At 43.2% G+C, this 11,489-nt stretch overlaps 1 protein-coding gene across 1 annotated transcript in view; it reads right to left on the bottom strand.

The window, feature by feature from the left end:
• Positions 1-11,489, bottom strand: part of LOC103072349 (calcium-activated potassium channel subunit alpha-1) — a 545,963-nt gene that overhangs the window by 144,401 nt on the left and 390,073 nt on the right. The window contains exons 17-18 of the mRNA XM_007467587.1: positions 10,878-10,889; positions 3,938-4,024 (exon numbers count right to left, since the gene is read on the bottom strand). Coding sequence (XP_007467649.1) covers positions 3,938-4,024; positions 10,878-10,889 — 99 coding nt within the window. The remainder of the gene's footprint in view (positions 1-3,937; positions 4,025-10,877; positions 10,890-11,489) is intronic.

Genomic DNA, 11,489 nt, shown 5'->3' with positions numbered 1-11,489 from the left:
CAAGTGAAGGGAGCAGAGTACCTAAGCTCCAGCTGGTTTTTTGCCAAGTGGCACTTCTCTGCAGGCACCATCCTCTTCCCCACGCATCTCTGCCTCTCACGCTCACCTGGCAAAGCCCTGCCCTACTGCACACCTGCACCCAAGCAGCTGAGCATTGCTGGGGAAAGGACACACCTCTGCGCCGACTGATCTCACTAGAAATCCATGGCTGTGCATTCCGGGGGGCTTTTCACACTCTTCGGGATGCGCCCCCCGTACCTTCTCCTCCCGCGTCCATGCTCTCTGCCCTCCTCACCACCCCGTCTCCTCCCGCCCCTTCTGCGAACAGCTGGTGACCTGGCCCCACGCATCATCAAGACCATACCTGCATCCTACAAGGCTGGTCTTTAGGATCTCCTCGTCCTCAGGTTCTCCTGTTGTTTGGCCAATGGGAGGGGACAGCCGGAGACTGGAGGGTGGTCACGAAATGGTAGTAGTGCCATTTCCCCACTGAAGGACACGGCTCCTGCCAGGCAGCCTTTCCTTCACTACAATCTCTCTCTCCGGGTTCCGACAGCCCCCCTTCCCCCTGAGTCTGCAGATCCAGGGCTGAGAGTGGCTGCCCTCTGTTGCTATAGCTCCGGGGTGCTCTGCCATCTCTCGTTAGTTTCCCTTAACTCTCTGCCCACAGCTTTACGTGGTTCCTTCATAAACCTCTCCTCCCTTTTCCCATCTGTTCCTCGCCCGGACCCTCACTCACACAGCACCCAAATTTGCGTCTCCAGCCCCCACCTTTTCCCACAATGCCAGAATCTCAGGTCCCGCTGGCTTTATGACATCTCCATGTGCATGTTTAGTTGTGTACTGCCTGCTTATCCTAGTCCAAATAGAATTCTTGATTTCCTACCACCTCAAACTTGCTCTTTCCCGTTTTCCCCATCTCAGTAAGATGGAGCCACCATCCCCCCAACTGCAGAAGCTCCAAATCTAGGCTCCATTTTTGATTTCTCTTCCTCCCCTCACTTCGTACATCCAGTTCATCAGTGGGTCCTACAGACTATCTAAAATATATCCTGAATCGCCCTTCCTTCTCTCCACCTCCACTCACCAATCTAGCACAAGCTATCATGTCCCACCTGAACTAGTCCGTGAATCTGTTGGCCTCCTCTCCCACCCTACTGCATCCTATCGTCCACCACGCTGATGGAAACACCTCCTAATAACACAAATCAGACTGCATCACCCCCAGCTGAAAACCACCCCGACTCCATTTTATACCAACACAACCTCTGTAAAAAGTCCTACGGAAACGAGCTCCTGCCTTTCCCTCTAACCTCATCTGGCCCACTTTCTTCCCCTAGGTTCCCTGAACATGACAAAATTGTTCCCACCGTGTCTCCTCTTCCCTTCTGATCCCTGTATGATGGATTCTTTCCCCATCACCTCCATCTCTGCTCAAATCTTTCTCCCTCAGAGCAGCCGTCACTTACCTCCGATCTAAATCAGTGGCAGCTGCACTAATCCTTTGCACCACGAATAAACAAAACTGCAGTTCTCTCCCCCTCGCCGCAGAACGTGAGCCCATGAGAGCAGCATCTTCTCCCCACTGTTCACCACTGCTTCCCTGGCACCTAGTACAGAGTGCTCTCAGAAGTGAGTGACCTACACACGTTTGATAAATGAAGAATGAGAATGCTTGGAGGCTTTCACTCCTCTTTTCCTGAAACACTGCATCTGAAAGTTTCTCTGAGCTACAACCCATTAACTTTTTCCGTTGCCTCTTTGCAGCAGAGGGTGCAAACTCAATACTAGATCATCATAATCTACTTTTCCATTTTTACAAAACTTGTTTAGTTTCCTTCAAACCTCCGATGTCCTTTCTGTGGCTTCCTGCAGTCTTCATCTATTCGAAATCCCCTAACTGACAGCATTTGCTCTTGACACATCACACACCATGGAAAATTACAGGCTGGTGTTGAGGCTGATTGTGTCAGCATGTATTTGTGAATACCATAAAGCGCTGAAATGAGACATACTGCACTCCCTAATATAGGAGGTAATTTGTTTTTTGGACTGCCTGGTATTTGTGACATTCATTAGTGAGAGATGCAATAGGAAACAGAATTACACAAATGGGACCTTCATACTATATTTGCTATCTGGGAGGGACATGTGATCGATGGTGCCGCTGTGCTCCCAGCCCCCATACATGGTGCTGAGATGCTGTTTCCAGCTTCTGTGCCTCGCAGTTTGGACGGCGGCACAACCTTCCCTCCCAGAAGACCTGGAGGGGCTTCAGTCTCATTTACCCTCACTTTCCTCTCTCAGGTGACCCCAGTTTCAGGGGTACTCCTGGAAAAGGTGAGGATCCAGGAACTAGACGAGGAGGTTTTCCTCTTCCACACCTGAATAATGGCAATCCTTCCCCAATTTCCAGAAGTAAATTTAAATCATTAGATTCCTCAAAATCTCAAGGACATGTTTTTTGCTTCTGCACCCCATGTTTTCCTAAAAGCTTTTACAACTAGTATGGCTAGTTTGTAAGAGTGGGTGAAGACGAAGAAAGTAAGTGTCAGTTATCAAATCTCATAGGTCTGTACTCAGCGTGGCAGGCTCACCTCTTGGCAAATACATAACTGAGAACATAAGCTCTGGAACGGGACTTCCTGGTTTTAAATCCTGACTTTACACTAGCAGTGTAGCTTTGGGCGAGTTAGTTAACCAACCTGTGCCTCAGTTTCCTCGCATGTAAATGGGAATAGTAATGGTAACTGTCTGAGGCTGTCGAGAGGATTAAATGAGTTCATCAGCACCTGGTACCTGGTTCGTAGAACGGTGCAGGCGCACATTGAACTCTGCATAAGAATTTGCTAGTATTATTAAGTGTGGTCGAAAATGTGGGTTTTAGAAAAGGAAAGACCAGTTCTAATGGGGCTCTGCCACTTGCTTACGTGCTGCGTGGCCTTGAACAAATCATTTGCCTCAATTTCACAGATGAGGAAACCAAAGCCTGAAAAGCTTTAGAAGACCTACCGCTCCAGGTTATTTTGAGGAGTAGCATTAAAGAACACAGACCACCTCGCACAGGCCTGGCTTTGAGGAGGAGCTCACTGAATGAAGACAATAGGCTTATATAAAAACGACAGATCTTGACAATTCATCATTTATTTACAATATTTTATGTAACACTGTTGTTGAGCTGAGTGACCTGTCTGACCATCCGAGTCACATTTTCTCCTAGTAAGTTTTTCCTAGTTCACAGGCTAGAATCAAATGTAACAATAATTGCATGGTGTTCTGCAAAAAACCCTATGATTTCCTGGGCTGCTTAGACAAGTTTGAGGATACTAATAAGACTGTCATGAAACACTGAGGCCAGTGAAATCCTGGGCTGTACCTACAGAGGCTTAAGAAGTGAACCTGACAACTTCAGCCGCTTACCTAGAAGGCCACCAATAAAAATATAGCCGGTTTAGTATTTCATCTGAAATTAATCCAAACCTTTTCAGATTCCATGTGGCATTTAAAGTAGAAAACGGTTAATTCTCGAGTAAATCTGCCTGGATAATATTAAGTAAAGAGCACTAGACAAGGGGCCGGTTATCCTATGTTGTGCTGTTCTGGGCCATCAAGAATCAGGATGATCTTGAACAATCACTTAGGCTCCCTGGGACTCACTTTCCTCCCCTGGAAAATGAAAGAGCAGGTATCTAGGGCCTCCTAGGTCTAAAATGTTATTATTCTAATTCAAAGGTGTGGAACTGATTGTGTGAAGAGGACTCCATGGAAGCATTTGAAAGCACAGTCTCTTTTTCCTAAGATTCAGCACCATGTGATGCCCACAGACATGTTAAGAAGCTTCGGGGTTAGGGCCCGGTACACACTGAAAGCATATCTCGGTGGATGGAGATACATATGTCTGAGCCAAAAACGAAGGCAAGTGAAAATAAACTCTTACCTTTTAACTTCTTTGGCATCGCTTGCGATGAAAAATCCTAAAGTACCTTCTTGGATCTTAAGGTGGTTTCCAGGATTAATTAATATACTGCTCAGTGAACAAAAACAAACAAAGAAGACATAGTTATGAGGTCGTGTTCTGAAGAAAACCTTGAAGGTTACACCATACTGTTAACTTTATAGGGGGCCCACTAGTCTAATGCTTTCCCCAGAGATTTTGTCTACAGCCTGACATCCACTGTCCCACACATTTAATTGGGTAACGCCATCATAAAGGTCTGCTGCCCAGTTCCCAGGCTGGCATACTCCCAGTTGCAGATATCAAAGCAAATCCATGTTTTAGGGCCAGGTTTGTACAATGGGATTGCCATGGGCTTCTGATTTGAAGCAAAGTTCCTAATAATATATCCTTTTGGAAACTGCTGTTGACAGTCAGTGTTGAGTGTTATTGGTCTCATAGAGCTATGGCTACACTCATTTTCCATTAGATGACAGAGCATTAATGGGACCCCTATATGCATACAGAAACATACAAATACGCACACCACATACTACTGCAGGGAATGGTACGGGACACCTGTAACCAATGCAGAAGCCAACAGAACATCTGCATGACATTGACAAGGACATGGAAGTGGATTCCATGTGCAGCCTAGGTAGAAAGAATTGGACCTACCCTAACAATGAGAAAGAAAAATGCCAGCAGTTTGAAATACTTAATGATTCCAGTCTGCTGTTTACAAAGTAGTATGGGAGTGTTTGATTAAGGTATGTGTCTAGTATATCCTCATTGGGGCCAACTGTAATTAGAAAACGAATGCAAATTATCCCTAAAAAAACTTCCCCTCTGGGGAAGTATGAACCTAAATATACCCTGTCCTATTTCAAAGTGGTATAAATAGATTAGCTGACCAAGTTGTGTTTGGACTGACAGAAGAGATAAATGTATCCTAATCTAATAAATGGATGAAACAAGCAAGTTTAATTGTCTTCAGATCAAAAGCAGAATACAGGGCTATCTTACACAGAGACTGAGATGAGGCTTTGTGCTTAAAGGACACGGAACTGAGGCATTGTAAAATGCAGCACCAGATACGACAGAGGTATTCTTTGATCTGAAAAGCTGGTGTTTAAGGTAATAGATGTTTGGAATCAGGCTAAAGGAAGTCCTCAACTGTCTAAAACAATCAAAACAGAGAATGGTATTTAACGTGTAATCTTTTACTGCTGGTAAAACCATTACCAAAAAGTGCCGTGGCCAACAGAGTGATGTGTCTGTAGCAAGACAGGAAGGACGCAGATGAACATTTGTTCTGTTCGGAGAACTCACAGCAGATCATTACTGCAAAATGTCTGTGGTCACAAGAAGTTCCATCATTACCCATAACAAGGCCTGACAGGGGGAAACCAATCCTGTGACATCGTTGCGATTAACACTAAATAATAGCAAGAGTCCATGAAGATTTGAGTGTTCTGCCCTAGAACCACAGACAACAGTGAGATTCCTCACCAGTCAGGAAGCAGCAGGCCAGGCCGTGCTAACAGCACAGCTTGCGATGGGCAGAAGCTCCATACAGGCACCGCCCAATCACCCCTACAACACCTCTTCAGAAGACCTTGGTTTAAGAGCCCTCTGACTTTTCAGGATCATGGGAGGAAAACGGTCAGAGTTTTTTCACAGTTTAGAGGGATCCCTTTTTCAAATCCAAGTAAGTGGAATGTTGTAGAAAGGCAGGATGCTGGATTTTGCACTTTCCTACCCCCTTGCCTGCATGGCAGTTCTTCTGTGCCCTGGTTCTGCAATCAGAAATTATGTCCAAATTCTAGCCCTGTCATTCAGTAGCTGTCTGACTTTGGGCAAGGTACTCAAGTCTTCCTAGAACTCAATTACCTCACCTATGAGATGGAGATGAAGATAAGCACAGTCTTTTTTCAGAGGATTAAGGGAGATGATGCACAGAAAGCTCAATGCATATTAGTGATTATTTTTATTATTTATTATTGCAAAAAAATGCCCCCCAAATGCCAAAATTATCACTTTAGCCGGCCCCATGGAATGGAACACAGGACTTCTTATCAAAATACCCTGTCTATAATGAGATAAAAAGTTACAGTGTGAAGAACTATACACTCCAGAATAATATACAGGGACATACATGAAAAGTTCTGGGTTCTTCTGGAGTTTAAAGGAACTAATTCCTTAAAGTTGGATAAGCCTACATTTTGATGTGTATTCATATAAGTGTGTAAAAAAAGCTTCTGAGTGAAAAAAAATCCTATCATGATTTTAACAATGCAATTCAAAAGAGGAAATGTGACACTCCTCAATGTCTTGGTGACATATATGCGCAAAACAAGCCTCGCACAGAACCGTTTCCCTTTTTTACATCATACGCTTCATTAATTGCACTCCAGTGATCAAGCCCATTGTGTCACGGTTCCCATCAATGGAAAGTTTCTTTTCATTTCCTTTGTTCTTTAGCAACAGTGAATAAGAATTGGCATACAGTGAGAAGTCGGGACTGTCATTCCGGAGATGGCAGGTTGAGATAATTTATTACAGCCTTCAAGCCTTGCTTTAGTCAAGTTAGTGTGGGGGAGGGGAAAGATTCTGGGCACTGATGTAGAGCAGATTTGTGTTCAAATCTCAGTTTCGCTGCCGTTAAGGGAGCAGGTGCCTGTGTCAGGCAGCCGAGCTCAGGTCCTGGCCTTGGGCATGTACCTACCGATAAACCTCACTCTCCTCATCTGTAAAATGGGGTGAATAATCACTAGCTTAAAGTGTCACTAAGAGAATTAAAGTACATACTATGTGCAGAGTGAGGGCCACATAGTAGGTTCTTAATACACTGTCACTATTACTAGTAAGCCAGGTAATTACAACAACTAAACAAGAGGTAGATAATCTCTCACAGCATCACAGCTCTCATTTTGTCTTTGGTGCTAATAAACTACCTAGGAGGCATCCCAGTGGCACTGAAAGACCTCTGTATCGACTGCAGTATCTGAAACATTTTACCTCCACGCCACATCTGGAGATGGGCTCATTTGGACTGCCTATTGGTTGCACAGTGGAGTATCTCTCTGTTCTTTAAACCTTATGGCTGATTGTTAAGGTACCGAAAGCACCTCCAAAGACATCAGTGACCGCGGGATTTCAGGATGCCCTCTAGTTCTCTTCTGGACATGGGGGAGAGGCTTTACATCATCTCTATGTAATGATGTGAGGCTGAATCATTTGCACTATACCGATCAGGCTAAGGCAGCCTTCTGGGCAGGAACTGAAAGACTGAGGTCAGCTCTCGAGAACAGTGAAGGAAAGACATCTAGATACATAAGGAAGCTTGTTGTGCTGGATTCCACTCACAGATTTAAGGGTTTAGTAAAGAAGCAGGTGCCCCTGATTTCAGGGGACCTTTGCATATAATACTTCCTGTGTAAGGGTACTAAGTTTCAAAGTCTCTCTGAGGAAATATGTTACTCTTTTTGATATTTGAGACATTGAGTCTTCTATCCACATTCCAAATCTAGAAAGTTTAAATAGAGTAAATCCTCCTCTCTTTCAAAATATAAAAAGATAAGGATCCTAGACAGAAGTAACTTTTATTCCTGCCAAATGCCTGCTACTCTTAGAATACGTTATTGACCTTCTAATGGGAATATGTAAATCTTGCCAAAGATCTTTGATCTCAAAAGACTATCCAATGTTAAGTTTGTTTGGCTCCTACGGCTGCCAAAAGTCTCCCTCCTTGTGCCTCACTTTAAATCAGGCTTTTGCTCCAATTTTGTCTAATTCACTAGCTTATCAGAGATAAACTTCAAGATGTGTCATGTAAAGAATCAAGAAAATCTCTAAGAAAAAAGTCCATATATCAATTAGCAGAATTCCAATGGGGACATCTTCTTGGCAGGGGTGGACTTTCTCTCAGTTCAAGGAACTATAAATTATCCTCTTTCTTTAATGACCTTGTTAATTTCAACTGAAAACAGTCGGTAACAGCTGGAGGCACAGGATTCTTGCTCTCTCGCTCTCTCTTTTTATCCTTTGCTCTCAAACTAGTTATGTATCTAGACTTATTCTTTGGCCCCTTATCTACTCTATGAAGCAAAGATGTATTTTCTGTAGGGAACCCACAGTTAAGTAAAAGAGTGAAAAACATAATCCTCTTTTATTTACTTTTGTAAACAAGTTTCTCATAGAAGCCAGTTTAGAGCCCTGAGTGCAATAGGCACGTTTCAACTACCTGTTGAACGAATGAAAACCATAAGCAGTGGTCTCAGTTCCAAAAGTGTCTTCTTTCCCTCTCTAATAAAGAGAAACGTAGTCACAGCTGTTCTTTCAAAGGGCAAGCTGCAACTCTTACCAGTCGGGCCTATCAAAGGAGTGACCACATCTCTTGTAGGGGGTTGGCAAATGAGCTAAGAACCTCCCAGGTGCATTAAGTATAAATATGTAGATATACAGAGATATAAACGGCATGTCACTTGGGGAGCTGGAACAATTGATTTCAATATTGAAAACACCACTCACTTAGAAACTGAAATATCAGTTCCTAAACATGCAATACATTCACATGAAACTGCTAGCAGGGCTCAGTCTAACAGGGAAACATCCTGTCGGGTTCCTCCGGGAAGGGAGCTCCAGCTCACAAGCTCCAACTCATTTCATGGTGTCTCTCTTGCTGAACATTGGTCAGGTTGGAGATTTGGGGCTTGATGGGGCAAAATGATTTATTCCCTTTCTCCACCACTTATGCATAACAACTGGGAAACATCTAGTTATCCCTTCTTCAATCATCATAAACTTTACTTGTTTGCTGTTTCTGGAGACAACCAAGGATGAGTAATTCAACAGAAACAGATAATTTTTTAAAGGAAACTTTTATCCATTATGGATAAATATGACAGGTGCCTATTTCTCTCCTCCCCACCCCCCCAACTTTGATAGGTGTAGCGTACCATTCCCTGAGCAATTACAAAAATATCACTCACATGAGAAGATAGTTTGTACTTGCTAACATGGTAATTATATCTGTGTCTAGCAAGCTACTGGGACTTCATTTACTAGAACAAGAAGATAAGAACCATCTAGAACTTCAGCTCATGCTGTGTCCAGATGAATCATGCCACTGAGAAGTGGCCTTTCTGACCACACAAGGTCATAGATGATTGCTATTGCGTGGGACTCTGTTTGACCCAATTGGTGCCCTGCAGTTTATGGGCTGTGCTAGGGCACAGCCTACAGAAACCCCAAATCTCACATCTTATTGCCTTTCTGACACTTTTCATTTCATTACTTCTATGCTTTAAAATATATTCTGCTGGAGTCCCACACAACTAGACACACGCACTTTTCTTACAGAATATATGTAAGAGCACAGTGTGTAGTCTATGCTTCACACTTTGAGCCCAATTCACTGACACAGAGACAGCATAATAAAGATTGCTCCCAGTTGGTCACACTCAAATGACTGCCACTGTGGTCTGCCAATGACAGGGGCAAGGACTTGTTTAGCCTGAATCCATCTCAGTCATTTTAGAAATGGCATTTTTAAATCTATTTTGCACATAAGGAAAAGAGTAGCCATATGCGATGGGGAAGAGAGTTCATTTGGGAAGGACCATGCTGGATATTTGGTTCTGGGAGCAAGCCATGTCACTTTCTGATACGCTTCAGGACAAGTCATGCCTACATCACAACATGCCTCACCACAAGATAAAAGCACTCAAAGACCAAAAGCCAACAGCAGAGGTGCAACCACTGTGGACCTTTGAAGATGCAAAGTGTTGCAGTAACTTCTCGCAGTTGGATCATATCGATAATACCAAACTGACAGGAAGCCACCTCTACTCAAGAAAATCACAGAAGAATCTGACTTCGGAAAGAGTTCCAGACAAATACACACACACACACACACACACACACACACACACACACACACACACAATTACAAACACAAACACATGACAGTGATTACAATCACAGAGCAAAACAACTCTAGAAAAGATGAACGAGTAGGCATCTCAATAGTATGTTTTCGACACTACTGTCTTCGAGAAAACGACATTGGAAATATTAACCCAAAACGTTGAAAAAAAAAATCTATCGATGAGGATTTGGTCATGCTTCATGCAACATAAAACAGCAGCAAAACAGGGTGAGGTCACATGGTGAAAGTTGAGGTACTTCATATCAAGAGAGATGCCCAAACACACTGGGAAGAAAGAAAGCCATGATGAGTTCATCTCAATAAACAGTACTCATTCAGTAAATCAAATGTGATGATCTGGAGATTCAGTAGCAGTGTTCTAAGTCTGTACTGAGTACTGGCCCAGAGGGAAAGTATGCCAAATGTTATCATCAAAATCAGCATAAGGAAAAAGAGTTAAGTGTAAGGGCTTGGTCTCTGTTTTGTGGATAAAAGGACACAAATTCAGCTCTACAAACTGGAAACCCGACACAGGGCAGAGGAGGTCACTGGGAACGTGGATGTGGTATGCAGACAAATGGCACCAAGACACATCAGGACAGGACAGAAACAGACACCAAGGGCTGGAGAGAAGCGTCCTCCTTTGTCAACTCTAATAGCATTTGTTCCCATCGGTGGTGCCATGACTGAAAACAGGATTGGGCCTCTGTTTTTGTGTAGGTTTCCTGCAAAGAAGTTAGTGCGTCATCCAAAAGAATCAACAAATCAAACAAGAAAAGCAATATGCTACTTTCAATTTTGATGGACTCTGGTTGGAGAGAGGTTTGTATATAAAAATACATATATATACACATATATGTATATACTAGACAAGGGAATGAGATTATATATACATATACACATATATGTATAATCTCTGTCTTCCTGAATTCTTGGCAAAGGGTTAGTCCTGTGGTTAGACGTGAAGACGGAGGGTGGAAGTTGGGAGGAAAGTTAACGAAGAGAGCATACCGCTTTCGGCTTCTGCAAAACGACAAGAAAAGAATTGAAAATCAAACAATTGGATAATAAATTGACTGACACCAGAAGGATAGAAGGAATAAAACCTTTGTTTCAAATTATCTGAAGGAAGTGTGTGAAAACAAAGTTTTTCAACAAAGCATGGAAACAGTATCATGGGATAACAGCAACAAAGGAGGCAGTTCACACAGGTCGGAGGCACGGGGTGGGCGTGGAAAAGAGAAGCAGGGTTCTCCGAATTTTCACACCCGATCACTTAGGAAATGGGAGAGGAAGGGAAATGGGACATTTTTAAATGAAAAACAAAATCAAATCTGTTATCTCAGAAAGGTCAGAAACTCAGTTCTTTTTAACATGGATATTGTGTGTTAAGTCCTGTGTTTTCTCAGAGGCACGATCCACATTCCCTCCAGCACACCTTTTTCCAAAAGAACCAATGTGCTTCCACACTGAGACCAAGCCACGTTTGAGGATTAAAGCTGGCAGCTGCACACAGAAAGCCAAAACCAAGCCAAACAAGTTCTTTCCTCCCTTTTCTGAAAAAGGAAATTCGAAAAAACTATCTGTATGTATAAATCTGGCTTCGTTGAAAACAACTCAGAT

The sequence above is a fragment of the Lipotes vexillifer genome, unplaced genomic scaffold (genome assembly GCF_000442215.2).
Source record: "Lipotes vexillifer unplaced genomic scaffold, Lipotes_vexillifer_v1.1 scaffold1662, whole genome shotgun sequence".
Lineage (NCBI taxonomy): Eukaryota > Metazoa > Chordata > Mammalia > Artiodactyla > Lipotidae > Lipotes > Lipotes vexillifer.
This window is presented reverse-complemented; position numbering and strand designations above follow the sequence as displayed.